The sequence below is a fragment of the Cynara cardunculus genome, assembly GCF_001531365.2.
Source record: "Cynara cardunculus var. scolymus isolate 2C chromosome LG 2, CcrdV1, whole genome shotgun sequence".
Lineage (NCBI taxonomy): Eukaryota > Viridiplantae > Streptophyta > Magnoliopsida > Asterales > Asteraceae > Cynara > Cynara cardunculus.
In genome coordinates this window covers 67,204,005-67,219,997 of record NC_037529.1, presented here as the reverse complement: position 1 = coordinate 67,219,997, position 15,993 = coordinate 67,204,005, and the positions used below count along the sequence as shown (strand labels likewise).

The 15,993-nt window shown below is 31.9% G+C and overlaps 1 protein-coding gene and 1 pseudogene across 1 annotated transcript; one reads left to right on the top strand and one right to left on the bottom strand.

Annotated features, from left to right (window-relative positions):
- The window catches only part of LOC112504472, a 77,241-nt pseudogene that overhangs the window by 53,331 nt on the left and 7,917 nt on the right, over window positions 1-15,993 (bottom strand).
- On the top strand, window positions 9,194-13,259 carry LOC112504504 (probable LRR receptor-like serine/threonine-protein kinase At1g53430). The gene is made up of 8 exons (XM_025108445.1): window positions 9,194-9,448; window positions 11,212-11,395; window positions 11,755-11,826; window positions 12,048-12,116; window positions 12,197-12,268; window positions 12,348-12,419; window positions 12,962-13,033; window positions 13,110-13,259. The coding sequence occupies exons 1-8, from the start codon at window positions 9,334-9,336 to the stop codon at window positions 13,183-13,185; spliced, it is 732 nt and encodes a 243-aa protein (XP_024964213.1). The 5' UTR covers window positions 9,194-9,333; the 3' UTR covers window positions 13,186-13,259.

The window sequence follows — 15,993 nt, the reverse complement described above, 5'->3', positions numbered from 1 at the left end:
GTCTATAACTTCGGTTTCAACCGTGTAATCCATAGGATGAGGAAACACGACCCATTGGATTACAAAGTCAAACTTGATAGGTAAGCCTCAAGAAGTCAAACTAAAAAAAGTCAACTAATTAAATATGTTTTAATTTATATTTTTTACCAAAGAAAAAGAGTTTTAATAATAAAAATTAAAGACCCAACAACCATACATGTTACCCTCCTTTTCCTCTTACACTTAGGGTTGTAAATGAACCGAACGTTCAACGAACTGTTCGTGAACCGTTCGATAGGAAGTTCGTTTATGTTCGTTTATTTAATAAATGGACGAACATAAACAATTTTTTTGTTCGTTTAGTTAAACGAACGATAATGAACAAAAGTCTCGTTCGTTCATTTATGTTCGTGAACGTTCGTTCATTTACCGTTCGTTTACGTTCATTTATATTCGTTCGTTTATATATTAAATTTAATACATAATCTTTTATCTATTTACTTTGAATTCAAATAATATTTATTTATGTTCGTTTATGTTCTTTTAGCCCGTTCGTTTATGTTCGTTCGTTTACGTTCATTTAGCATGTTAACGAACGAACATAAACGAACACGAACGAACATAAACGAACGAATACGAACACTAAGATTTTCGTTCGTTTACCGTTCGTGTTCGTTCGTTTGTTCGGTTAAGTTAAACAAACGAACATGAACAAGCCTCCATTCGTGTTCGTTCGGTTCGTTTACAGCCCTACTTACACTCATGATAGTTATGGTTGGGTAGTTATGGGTTTTTGGATCAACTTATATGTACCGATTAATCTCAGCTTATCTATCCACACGGCTTTTGTTAGCGTCTGAACTCGAACCCGAAGTAGATGAGCTTTTTCACTACATCTCCTGCCACAACCCAATTGGTTTAGTTATGGTTGTTAACGTCACTCATTTCAATCCTTGATCTTAATGTCGTTATTATTATCGTCTTAAAAATGTTACAGAATATTGTGATTAAAAAGCTCAGTTTGTTACATTATACGTTAATTATAAAATAAAATATAAAAATCTTATTAGTCATTTATTAATTTAACAAACAAATAGCAGTTCGTAAAGTTAAGGATTTATATTTTAGTATATAGACCTTATCGCTACACGAACCGTACAACTATATCGAAATCGTTTAAAATTATTGTTATCTATTTATATTGTACTAAAAATTCACCCGTCTTAAAATCATCTCATTTATAAATTACTAGAAGAATACTTGCACAATGCAGCGAGATACATCTTGATTTTAATGTTTTCTTATTCTTTTATGTTTCAGATGATGTTATAATACGGTTTTATGTGGTTTTGAGAAAGTAATCATGTTTTTGTTTTTGAATAAAATATAAATATGAAAATATCATAAAAATTTGGAAAAAAAAATATCGATATTAGTACGAAACTAACTATTTAAATTTTCTCCTTTTTTGTGTATTTCTTTAGTTCATTTTTTTATGATATAATTTTTATAGTATTAATAATAATCAAGTATTTTGTTGGAAGTCAATGATTATTTTAATTATATTTTAGATTTTTTATATTTAAAATGAGATATCTATCAAGTATTTGATTATGTTTGTCTGTAGTTAGTTACACAATCAAACATGGAGTTTTCATAAGTTGTATATACGCACAATTTACTTGTAATCTTGAATTTTAAGTAATATACATTAATATACGGTACTTCATGCATAAAAAATAATTTTTTAAAAGTTTTTATCAAATACTTTATAACATAGTACAGATAAGACGATTATTTAAAAAAAATCTTTCTAATTCTCATGATTTTAACGAGTCTTGAACGAAATCAAATGAATGTAACAAAATGAATATGAATTTAGATTTTTTTTAATCATATTTCTTCATTAATAAATTGGTTTGACTTTAGTACCAAAGGTTCCGATTTCTGGTCAACCAATTGTCTATGACATCCCATCTCACAATCACATGTTCTTTAAAGTGTTACTTGCTAATTTGATGACTCTTTTGGATTAAACAATTGTATTATAACAAATAGTCTAATGAAATTGTCGATTATTCTCCGTATTAATCTTTAAAAATATATTTTTTCTTATATTAAAATTTATCATTATTGACTATTATAAAAGAAACATGTATCATTTTTTATAAAAAGGTTATAAAAAGATTTGTTTAGTAAATTTTACTACTGTGCACTCAACAAAAACAAAGCAAGATCTCTTAACTTGATATCTTGATTGTTAATTGGTTCATTTGCAGCACACACTGATATTTTCGAAAATATAAAAATTATACACCTCGACGAATTAGTAAAAAGTCAACTGAAAATCGACCTGAATAAGTTATCTTTATTTGGTTAACTAAACCGTTTAAGCTGAAAAGAAAAACCCAAAACCGTTTTCATCTGGATGAATTATTTGGTTTTGAAAAAAAAAATTATACATTCCTAGCAGGCCGGCCGTGGCCACGTGCAGTCTGTGCGCCCGCACAGGGCATCAAAGCCTAAAGGGGCATCAAGTTGTCATTTATTACTAGTTTTGAGTTTAATAATTTGGGAATTTGACAACTGAACTTTAACTATAAAAACAGGAATGAATACTTGAATGCACATCGTTGGAAAAGGTTAAAAAGTTGGAAAGTTAGAAAAGTTTTCGTTTGTATAAAGTTGTCTGTATGAATTAATTTGTTTGTATAAGTTGGAAAAGTTTTTTCGCAGATGTAAGGTGCGTTTTTTTAGTTGAAAGGAACATGTTTGGGGAAAAAATTTGGCTTTCTATATAAAGCTCCTCCTAGAAACTTATTAGATAAGTCACTTTCTATATCATTAAGTCAATACGAAACAGTCATGCATAGTTGAGCGAATAAACTGTTAGTTCCATTAAACTTATTAAGTTGCTAACAAATAGATCCTTAGTCTTTAGCCATTAGACCTGTAACTTTTGAGTTTTACTTTTTGCTTACTATGACAGTAACTTGGATGTAATTTACTATCTTAGTTAAAAACTAATTATAGTTTTTCTTGTCTTTTAAGTCTCGTATATTTAAATAAAGTTTTTATTTTGTTAATTTAAATTTGGAAAAAGGAAAATTAGAAAAGAATGAAGCATGATCTTAATCCAAGATTTATCCTTTTATCATTGATATATTGTATTCGGGGTTTTGTGTTCCTCTCATTGTATTTGTTTTATTATAATTAATAAAAATCAACATGGTGATAAGACACCTAGCTTGAATAGCTTCTAAACTTTTTAAAAAATCGCATGTTTCATTGGCTTAAAAAAATAAGGTTAGAGGAATATTTTATTATTTTCGTACAGGGCATCAAAAATCTTAAGACCGGTCATGATCCCTAAGTATGCCTTCAACTATAAACATTTCTAGATCTGTCACTACACAAATTTATGATTCAACATATTAACCTCGATAATATACCAACTATGTTTTTTAACTGATATAAAGTTACTTTATTACTATACTTTTTATTCAAGTAATAAGGTTTTATTACCCATCAAATAATTCTAAAATAAAAATTTAGTAATAATAAAACCAATAAATCTTTGTGACAAATTAAGAGTATACAAAAATATATTTCATATGCATAAAATGGCATATTTTCAAAATAAAAATATAACATTTTTTAAATATTATTTTCAAACTTTATTATTTTATTTATCAACAATTACTATTATAATTATTAATAAATTCCTTTATTAAATTATATTCATTATTTTCACGTCAACCCGTTTAGATGTTGACTTGACTTTTGAAGATGCAAAGAAGCCATTCAATTATGATTCGATCATATCACACCTTTTTTTATTTACGAGAAAACAATCGGTACTTTCGTTAAATCATTTGGTCTATCAAATAAACCTTTGTGTTTGTCATAAATAGGTCTCGTATGTCATAAAAAGTGACAAAAAATTAAAATAACTCTCAGATTTCACCAAAGGGCCTCGCGATATGTGAGTCATTAGTCTCCTAAGAGGTCAATGGTTCAAACCTCACCAAATGTGAGGAGATCAGAGTGTGTGAGTTTATCTGTCGTATATAAATATTATATACTTCAAAAAAATTCTTGGATTTCAAGTGATATGCATTTAAAACAAAATATAAGGAACACATTAAAAATACAATAGATTAGAAAAAATATTTAAAAATAGTTAACGACAATGATGAATTATGGGTCTGAAATTGGGTTAAAGCCGCTCTATAAGACTGCATGTTATTATGTTAGGGGTACATTTTTGCCAACTGATGTATGTTTGCAACTAGAGATGTACATACATAATTGAAGGACCAGTTAAGTAAGAACCAGCTTTTACACTTCGAGATTTTTTATGAGAAGAGTGGTTAGGGTTAAGTCGAAAAGAGGCTTGGTTGATGACGGAATATCGGGCCCAATACAGACACCCGTCAAATAGATATTCTCATTACCTATGATATACATTCTTACCGCATATTACATCTAATTCGATGTATATAATATTATTATATCATATTCGTCTCTCCTTTATAAATAAGTAGAATTAATATTTTTCAGTATATTTGTATTATACACATACGAAATATAGTATATTTTCACAATTGAAATTTATTACAATTTAATCGAATCAATAATAGTTAAGGATAATTATTTTTAACATATGTTAATTAATTAAATAAAAAATGGCAAATTGAATGAAAATATAACGTACTTTAACTTGATTCCTACTTCAGGTAACGTACTTCCAAAACTTTCATTTTAGTACTTAAAATATAAAGTTTTAAATATTTAAGTATTCGGGTAACCGGTTGAAGCATTAACTCTTTCTCCTAATAAACCACAATACATAAAAACTAATTTTAGATTAATATATCCATGTCAGCAATTAATATCGAGTTGGATACCACATCATTCGTTACATCAACATGGTAACATGTTAATACTTCAACCGGTTACTTGAGTACTCAAATGTTTAAAACTTTACATCATAGGTACCAAAATAGAAGTTTTGAAAGTACGTTACTTAAAATAAGAATCAAGTTAAAATACGTTATTTTTTCATGCAATTTCCCCAATAAAAAAATATGACCGAAAAGACCAATTGGGTCCTATTTTTTTTTTTTTTGGCACAGGACCAGATTTAAGTTAGGCTTTGCATGACGAGACTAAAAGACCGATTTTAACTTGTTTTTATGATATCTATTTAATCGACGTAATTTGTGTCATGTTTTGTATTATTTGGTAGTTGGTTAATTTATTTGTCCATCAAATCCTTATCAACAACCATTTGCATTGAAGTCAAATTATGCCAACCAAAATGAATCATTGATTTCGATTATATTGCCATACCGTACAAGAAGTGTAGGAACCTACATGTCTTTATGATTACTCCTTACAAAACAACTACCTTCATGTACATAGCTAACGTAGGGGGGTGTGCACGGTTTAATCAATGATATCCATTCACATGTGCATTAATTGATTTGTTTCAAACTATCAACCTCAACCAAACCAACACCTGACTAAAAAAATGACACTAACAAGATTCGAACTTGGGTCTGAGGTGGAATAAAAGTCTTACAAACCAACTCTACCAAATAAAACTTATTCTCATTGTAGTTTCAAAATACATACGTTGGCACACAACAAATTAATACGGTTGCATCTTTCACGAACATAAATTTTTTTACCTTTCGACGGGAGAATAATACGGTGGCACGTGCCACAGTATGTACCATCATAGATCCATCCCTGTTTACAGGAAACGACACCTTAATTTGAAATAATCCAACTTCATTATGAGTTCAAATTGTCAAACTAGTTGAATCAAACTGTTTTCTAATAAGTTTGACCAAACTAAGGTATGAACCGAAAAACCATCAAACTACATACGTAACAGTTTAGTCAAAGTTTAATGTAGTAAGCCATCTAAATCATACCATATCGATACTAGTTCATACGAGGCTAAAAAGTCCAACATTAATTAAACACAATCCAAGAGATACAACTAGACGTGCACAAACGGCACGACACTCAAGGCTGATTGTAAAAAGCATAATCCAGTGGTTGGCTAGGACTCTCAATTACAAAACAGTCGTTATATTTCAATCCAAAAACATAGCTGTAACTGATTGGTTGTCTTGCATTAATAGGTGATATCATAAATTAAACATTATTTCTTATAATTTAAATAATATAAAGTTAGTAAAGTATTATCTAACCAAAAATAATTATTAAAACTATAACATCAAACATGATAATCAATTAGAATAATCAATCGAACCCAATCGAGAACGACAAAGACTACTGAAACAAATTCATTCATAGAATTTGAAGGTTTTTTCAATTCTGATAAAAAAGGAACCGTTTACCAAACACTTACCCGATAAGTACTTATCGGGTAAGACTCTTGGTCTTTGTCTCGTTCTTACCGGGTAAGATTCTTGGTTCTTATCATATTCATCTGGTAAGGTAATGTAACTTGATGTTCATTTACCCAAGTAAACGTTTGATAAACGAACCTTGAGACACAGTAAGGACGAAACTTAAATCCAAGAGCTAGAAATCAGGTTATATCAATATCAAATCATTATAATAATAAAAAAAACAACATTTTATTCTTTGATAGATAATAATATGTTTAATATATATAAGAAAGTTAACTTTGTGACGGAAATAATGGAAAACATAATATTAAATAAATAAGGTAATGAATTAATTAATCAAAATTCAAAAACCGACCAATAGAGTAGATGAACATAGCCTTTGAAATGGTAAACGCAAATTAAAAAAAGGTTAAAAATAATAATAACCAAAACTACCATTTTTTTGGGTTCCTGACCAAAATAACCCCTTTAAATAACAAAATTATATTTTTAACCCTAAAAATTAAAAATCTAACAAACTAACCATCTATTAACTTTTTAGCACCATGTCATGCATACAGGGGCAAAATCCAAAAAAAACATAAAAACAGGGACTGAAGTGCAAAAACCAAAAATTCTTTGACCTTGATGTGATCCGCCGCCAGTTGATCATGACCCTCGCATTCGGGTGTGCATTGCGTAAAGGGCCCATCGACTTGATTTTTTTTTCTTTTTTCTTTCTTTTCAATACAAAACACTATTTAATTTTCTTCTTCCCAATACAACACTAACGCATCACACGGTGCTTATCATTAATAGTGTTTTGTTTTGAGGAGGAAAAAAGAAAAAGAAAATCAAGTTGTGGGCCCCTTATGCACCACGCACCAGCCGGTGATAAGGGTGAGGGTCATGGTCAACTAGCGGCCAGTCACATGAAGGTCAAAGAACTTTTGGTTTTTACATTTTAGTCCCTGTTTTTATGTCATTTTTTTTTTTTGCATTTTGCCCCATGTACGCACCACACAGTGCTAAAGGGGTAATAGATGGTTAATCTGTTAGATTTTTAATTTTTAGGGTTAAAAATATAACTTTGTTATTTAAGAAAGTTATTTTGGTTAGGAACCCTTTTTTCCCAGTAGTTTGTTGTCATTAATATCATCGTCCCTGGTTTTTAATATAATTGTTTTTATGGTCACCATACTTTTTATTTCATTTCGTTTTATGTTTTTGAAATTAACTTTGTAAAAGAAAAAACTCAAGTAAGCCTCTGTTAAATTAAAGTTATTTAACAAATTTCATGTTCCATACAAAAATATTCTACGTGTCTTTTTATTTTAAAATGGGAATAATTGTTTTTTTTTTTAATTAAAACCGACCTCAGGACACCCTCAAGAGAAAGTTGATCGGAATTGAAATTATATCGAGCAGAGTTTTAGAAAGAAAAAAACTCCTAAAGAAATGGGCATTGTGGTAGGGGTGCTCATGGATTGGTTATTTGAGTTGAAAATATTTGAACAATTCAACCCAATTTTTGTGGTTTGAAAAATCTTAACCCAAGTCAAACCAAAGTGCAACACAACCCAACTCAACCCACACGGGTTGTTCGGGTTAGTTGGGTTGGTCCGCTGGATACTTTGGTATATTAAAATATTTTTCTAATTTTGAATATGTTATTTCTCTACTCATAATTTCTTTTTCATCATTAATCATTTGATACAATTTATCCATATTTCTTACGTATATCACATTCAGTTAATTTTCTCAATTTATATATATAGTTATTGAACATATATACAAATGAGTTATATAGATATGTGAATAGATTGAAAATATATGTATATGAAGAACGTACGTGCTAGTGTAATTGTCTAATATATATATTAATAGAAATTCAACAATCATATTAAATCCAAAAAATAAAAGGATATCGGGTTCATCGAGTTGTGTTAAGTTCAAATAATAGTAACCCAATATCTACGATTTAAAATTTTTACAACTCGATTAGACATCGAGTTGCTTCAGGTTGAGTTATTTCACATCGAGTTAGGTTGATCGGGTTAGTCGAATTTTTTAGCACCCCTAGTTGGGTGGTGAGTTATAACTTTTTTTGATTAATGTTTTACCTAAAAAAAAATTTATTCATATTTTTAAATAAAAAAGACACACGGAATTTTATCAGGAAATGTATTTTACTTGTTTAGTAGAATGTTGGTTTCAGATGAAAAACGAAATGAAACGAAAATTTCTATAACTAAAAAAGCAATTATTAAAAATTAGGAGCCAAAATAGTTATAAACTACAAACTACAGGGGTGCAAATCGTAATTTACTCGAAAATAATAATTAAAAGACGATAGTACAGTATGATGTGTGAAAGCTCCTTTTTTTAGTTTTTAAACTTTAACGAACGTTTTTTTAATTTAGTTGCAAAGTCAAACGTTCAGAAACGGTGGCTTTGTTTGGGAAGATCGTTAAAAGTTAACGGTAAACGTCGCATTGGTTTCTCTGCAAGTAAATTACGTTTTTAGTCCCTAGGGTTTGTTAGAAATGTCTACTTTTGTGTTTTACTTTTGAAATTATGATTTTCTTTACTATGATTTATGATTTATTACTTTTTTAGTTACTCTTACTTAAAAGTAAGTTAGTTTTATGGACAAAAAATAATGAATTGCAATCCAACATGGATAAAAATAGCAATTCCAAAACCATAGGGGAAAAATTCGTAATATGTAAGAAACCATAGGGACGAAAACCGTAACTTACTATCAAGACAACTTAGCACCGCTTCTCGTTACCAACCGCTTACCATTTAAGTTTTGATTCTCTCCCTTTATCTCTCTCTCTGTGTAATAAGACAATCCAACTGTAATCGTTTCTGATCTTCCCGCCGTTCCTCTCTCACACACACAGAAACATAAACACCGACGGAAGGACAGTCGAAGAACTGCAATCCAGGCGTTAATTTGATACAAGGAAGTCACATTATGGAGTCGTCTCGACGGGCGACGGCGAGATTCAAGTTCTTCATCCTTATTTTGTTTTTATCGGCGAGTCTCCGTGAATTTGGATCTTCCGCCCAACTTCTGCCTGATGAAGAAGGTACAGTGCTCCTTCATTTAATCACTCTCTGTTCTCGTCAGTTCATCACCTTTTTTCCTGTTGTTCTTTACTAGATTTTTCATCTGAATGTTTCATCGAGTTTGATTGTTCTTTGATTTTTGGAATTTGCGTCTGGAGAAATTTGGTTTCGGCGGGGGAAGAGATTTATTTGGTTCGTTGATAATAAACGTTATCTTGTTATCTACTCTCCCTTTTTTTACTTTTTGAAGTCACAAACATTTTTTGGGAGCTATTTACGATGTTCGTTTAACAGTAAACAAAACGTTACCGAAATGTAAATTATAAGAGACAATAGAAGATGTTACTCCAAAATTGAAGTTACAAACATTTTGATTATGTCTTCGGACTTTCTCTTAAGAAATCCGTCAAATATTCGACTTAGCTTATTTTGATAATAAATATTTAGAGCGGCGTTGAAAACAACCCTCTAGATTATACAATGATGCAGTCCATCATCCATTTTTCTTTTTCTTTTTTTTTTTTGGTTTTTTTTAATAAAAGGTAGTTGTAATCGATTAAATGATAATCTTGATGATGAAATTGGCAATTCTGATTTAATTGTAAGAATGTACAGGGTTGTATAAATTAAGTAGTTAAATATAGAAAATATTTTAAATAACAAAATGTTAAATGTTGAATATCAAGAGTAAAAAACTATCATTAACGATCTAACTGAAACTTCGGATTTTACTATTAAAATTCAAATATGAAAATTGAAAGAATTGAACAAGGGAATTATATCAGTTTGTATAATCGTAAATACTTAATATCGTATATAATAATTTATTATATTCAGCCTTTCTAGGTGGGCCCTGTGGGTTCATTCCAACTTGCGTCTATATTGAATTCGGCCTCCAAAAATTATTGGTTTTAGATAACGTGCATCCATAACATGTCAGCTTTGATGGGCCCTTTCTTTTTTGTTTTTTGATTTGACCATATGATATAATATAATTATCCTTGCTAAAGTTTGATCCTTTTTACTGCGTTTTTTTTTCTTTATCCCCACTTTTTGAATCGGTCTTGTACAATTAGCAAACTTTCTTTGAATCCTTTTAACATCGATGAAATGGTTATCTCATCTTGCAAAAGACTCCTGAGTCGTAAATCTTATTGGTGAAAATTCGGAGATATTTGATACCATGATTATTTAGAGAACTAAATTTAGGGTATGAAAGGAGATATTTGATATCATGTTGTATGAGACAGGGAGGGGTGGTTTAAATTTAAAATCATGGCCCGTCTTTTCTTTTCAGAAGTTTGACCATATCACGTTAACACGTTTGGCCAGTTGGCTGCTGGCATAAAAAGACAATTGATGTAGAGGTATGGTGGACGTGGGTCAACCATGCAAACTATATAGACGTCTATAATTAATTGGCTCCTGTTCCCTTGTCACGTGTTCACGTGAGATCAGGTTTAAACATGTTCTTCTTGATACAATTCCAAAATAATTAACCCATCTCTTCAACAGTTGCTGAACGACTAAACTTCTGTAATGAGTATATTTCAATGAGAAATGAGCTTCACTTTTTCTGGAAGTTTGAGATTATATCATGAATTTTTTATACTTGATTCATATAAACATGACTAAGCAATAGTTTTCTTCTTGTCGTTTGAGAATTGATGAACACAGGGACGTCTTTTTTTTAGTGAACTCACTTGGATGGTAATAATAAGAATCGTTCGTGACATAACATCTGTTATGCCAATTCATTAATTCCTTTTCCTGTTTGTAACAGTGGAAGCTCTAGGTTTAATAGCTTCAAAGCTACAATATACTGGTTGGAGTACTGTTGCTGCAGATTCATGCAGCACAGGTCGAGGGCTTAATCAGACAATTACGGCGAACGACCGGGGGCTTATAAGATTCGGTAGCAATGTAACATGCAACTGTAACAGCACTGTTTGCCACATATCAATCATGTACGTATCTGTCTCTTTATATGTGTGTATATATGTGTATGCTGTATGCTGTATGCATATCTTAGTTTCCAGTATGAACCAAAATGCGCAAGTTGACGATTGATTGAGTGAAAACTGCAGAGTGAATCTTATTATTCAACTTCGCGGGAAATATGTTAGCTAGATAACCATACCATGAGAAAGTAGTGTCATAATCTACTTGGTCCGCTATTTCTTATTTCCACCAACGATTATCCACACAAATTTTTATGTTTCATTGATTTGTCATGTATATCTACTAGACAATTAGAATCGTTTCCTGTCCATTTTAGCGCTAATCAGTGTTTTGGATATCTTTCCATACTTTTATTAAATTGCAGCCAGTTAAAAGGACTCAATTTGACAGGAGTTCTGCCTGAAGAATTTGCAAATCTCACTTTTCTTCGAGAACTGTAAGTRTACCATCAAACTTCCATCATGCTGAAAGTAATAAACGTTCCTTTCATTTTTTTTGTTACTACATTCAGTTTCTAAGTTGCAAAGCATTCTTTTTATTACAAAAATCATGTTGTATTATATTGTACATATTCAATATGTCTTGAATGAATAGTTTTGTGTCGAGTGGACAGCTAATGAAAAATGACACCAAGTGGGTTTTGTACTATTTACACAGAGATCTGACTCGCAACTATATCAATGGCACTATTCCAGCAAGTTTTGGGCGGCTTCGTCTTAGCATTTTGTAAGATTTTTTCTGCTTCAATTTCTTCAATCTTTCACCTGAACTCGGTGAATGTRCTATTGACAAATTATTTTCCACAGGAGTCTTTTGGGGAACCGCCTAAGCGGTCCCATACCTGAAGAAATAGGTGATATTTCTACCCTTGAGGAGCTGTAAGTAAAGATCCTTGGCTGACAAGTCTATCATAAGTGAGGCCTTCCATTGTTCTTAAAATCTTGACCTGTACCACAGGATATTGGAAGACAATTTGCTTACTGGACCACTTCCTCGAAACCTCGGGCGCTTGCCTCGATTGAGAAGATTGTAAGATCATGCGACCTTCCTCCGTTTACCCTTTAAACTTCCACCTTTTAATCTGACAACACGATGCTACAAAACATGAGATCAGCCAATAATAGAAGTCAAAGACACTTGGCTCTTTCAATGCYTGTGATTAGTCTTGGCCTCTATCAGGGGAATTGATTGCCAYTAATCCCCATTAATTGTAAATGGGAGCCCATGCATACAGTAATATTCACATACTTTTGCGTTCGTCCAGCTTTTCAGTTGAATGTGTCATGTGTTGTTTAGAATCTGGGTTACTCATATAATTTTTCCACTTCAAAGCATTACTGGAGAAGCTAGCAAGACCATTTATTTACATTTAGTTTTGGCAGTTTCCCGATATAAACCCGCTATTGTGTGTTTGTTTATTTGGGCTACGCTTTATGTGCTTTAAAGATGATACATGTTCTCACTTGTACAAATTCATGCCACGGAATTGACATCATTTCTTTTTTTGGTAGTCTTTTTCATACTAATGTTGACATGTTTGTCTTATTCACAATGAACGGTTTCTCTTGCAGCCTTGTTTCTGCAAATAACTTTACAGGAACCATACCTACATCGTTTGGCAATCTGACTAATATGGAAGATTTGTAAGTCATAGAGATCTTTGTTTTGATTCACCAGATATTTTGTGAAATTATTGAATCTTCTGTCAACTTCTTGCAGTAGGATAGATGGGAGTACTTTATCAGGGAGAATACCTGATTTTATCGGAAACTGGACAAGACTTGATAGACTGTGAGTGTTCTTTTACTTTCTCTGTTGACCGTTTCACATCTAAAATTTTGATAATATATAATCTATTGTGTAGTGATTTGCAAGGAACATCAATGGAGGGACCAATTCCTTCCACGATATCTCTGTTGAGAAATTTGACTGAATTGTGAGCACATTACTAAGTCTCTAATTATTTTTGTTGAGCTTTTGGTCAATAAATGGGTGGTAATAGTTTTGAGCCTTGAATTTATTTTATATATGCATTATGGTTGTCAGGAGGATAACTGATTTAGCTGGATCGTCGAGTATGAGATTTCCTAATTTGCGAGACATGACAGGATTGGAAAGATTGTGAGTTGATTTCATAGTCGTGTGAYAGTAATGAGYTAAATTTGTACAGAAAGTTGACATGATAAGTCTTCTAAATAATTTTGCTGCAGGTCCCTGAGAAATTGTTTGCTTACTGGCCCAATACCAGACTACATAGGACAGATGAGTGACATGAAGAACTTGTAAGTCCATTGTTTCTATTTATGTTAAGACAAAGATCATTGGTCTTTTGAGTTTGTGCTTCTGTCTATAGTTCATCTCTAAGTATGGAATTCAAATGGATAAATATACAGTTTTATCTCTAAATTTGGAATTTACATGAATAATTTCGTGCTTTGATGATGAAAGATCAAGCAAGTTTTCAGGACCAGTGCAATGGTGGCAAAAGAATCTACAAACTAATGGCCTTCTCTTTGTGAACTTATTGTTGACATAAACTGATTTAATCTTTAGCTTCTTCCACATGAGGTTCATGATATACGTTTCCATCAGAACATACCTTAAATGGTTCATAACATTTAGCACTTAGCAGTATATAGTAAAACGAAATAATGAAGTACTAAACATATACAAAACAGTCAATAGTATTAGTACTATGTCTGGCAAAGGTTTTCCCCCTTACTTGACACAAATTATTGATTTTGTCGTCATCCATTGCTTTTAAAGTGTTCTTAACATGTCTCTTATAGCAAACGTTCCTTTGTCCCTGTTTATAGGTTTCCAATGATATCTTCCATTTGGTGGAGTTTACTGATCTTCTGAGCTTTTCCCTGTTTCTTGTTAATTTGTTTATAACAACTTCAAATCTCTAATTTTTATCTTATTTTTTTGACATGATATTATATCTTTGTTGATTTTGCATGATCCTCGCTTTTAATTTATTTACGCTTAAGGACATCTTCAACTGAACCATTTCTTTTGCAGAGACCTGAGCTTCAACAGGCTGAACGGTCCAATACCCAGTACATTGCAGACATTAAACTTTGACACCATGTATGCAACTACTTAGAAAGATGTTACATCTATCATACATACCTCGGATATCTGTATTTCTTGGTAAAATTTGAGATAGAGTGTTATAATGTAGGTTTCTGAATAACAACTCACTATCCGGAGAGATTCCTCAATGGATATTTCTGAAAATTACCAATGTAAAGATGTAAGTGATTCCCCTTGATTATTATTTTTATGCTACATGTTTACAGGAATGGTGATCTATGATCATAGAGATGATTTTATCACTGTGGTGTCTTACATTAGGATTTAGGCCATCGTAAGAGTTGCTTTTTAATATGTATATATTGTGGAGTTGGAGCTAAAAAAATTGCCACTATTTTTATTGCAGTGACTTGTCTTACAACAATTTTACACGTATATTTTCAAAACAGAACTGTCAGTCATCTAACTTGTAAGTTGTTTGCAATCCTACCTTTATTATATTCAAGGTATATTTTTTTATGTTCGCTTAACTAGTACCTTTACCACAGGAATTTAGTTTCAGCCATGTCATCTTCTGCCGCAAGCAACGGGTATGTTCTATCACCAACCTATACACACACACACACACACTCTTTTGAATTGTTCACAGTGATGTGACCTAACGTGAATTAATTTTATAGAGATGCTTGGTGTTTGAAAGACGAACTTTTGTGCAGCAGAAACCCCAACCGTAAGAATAACAACTAACCACTCCCTCTAGGTTAATTGTTATATCCATTTGTAGATCTTCACAAATAAATCTTACAATGCAGGTCATTCTTTGTTTATTAATTGCGGTGGACCCAGATCAGACTTTGAMGGAAATGAGTATGAAGAAGATTTGACCAACCAGCAATCTTACTTCTATTCTAGTCCCGAGAGATGGGCTTATAGCACGAATGGGGTTTTCTTGGGCAACGATGATGCTCCATTTGTTTCAAGATCAGAAAATGTGACAGGTGGAGATGTATATAGAACAGCTCGCTTTTCTCCCAMTTCACTCCGGTACTATGGACTGTGTTTGCGGCAGGGAAGTTATAAAGTGAGGCTCCACTTTGCTGAAATTAGTTATTCTGATGACATGACATTTAGCAGTCTGGGAAGACGCTATTTTGATATATCTGTCCAAGTAAGTGACATGCCAGTTTTTGTTTAGATTGTATAAATCTCAATTGGAGAATAATTAGWTACAAACTTAATTTGGTTTTTCATGTAGGGGGTTCTGASGAGAAAGGACTTCAACATCATGGAAGAAGCTAATGGTGTTGGCAGGGGCATCTCCATARACGTCARTRATGTTATGGTTAATGGTAGCACCCTAGAGATTCACTTGTACTGGGCAGGGAAAGGGACTACTGCAATTCCAGATCGGGGTGTATATGGACCTCTTATATCCGGTATCACAATAACACCAAGTTAGTACATTCTTTCTATCATCTGTTCCTTTTTCATTGTTCTCACTTTAAGAGCATGTATAACCTAGTTATCCCCCCTTCTTGCAGACTTTGACGTCAGTACAGGAGGA

What these genes read in the sequence shown, in the direction of transcription:
- LOC112504504 (XM_025108445.1), top strand. Translation starts at nt 9,334, where the DNA reads ATGGAGTCGTCTCGACGGGCGACGGCGAGATTCAAGTTCTTCATCCTT. An exon ending in TTGCCTCGATTGAGAAGATT is followed by an intron (nt 12,420 to 12,961) that starts GTAAGATCATGC and finishes TTTCTCTTGCAG; the next exon opens with CCTTGTTTCTGCAAATAACT. An exon ending in CTGACTAATATGGAAGATTT is followed by an intron (nt 13,034 to 13,109) that starts GTAAGTCATAGA and finishes AACTTCTTGCAG; the next exon opens with TAGGATAGATGGGAGTACTT.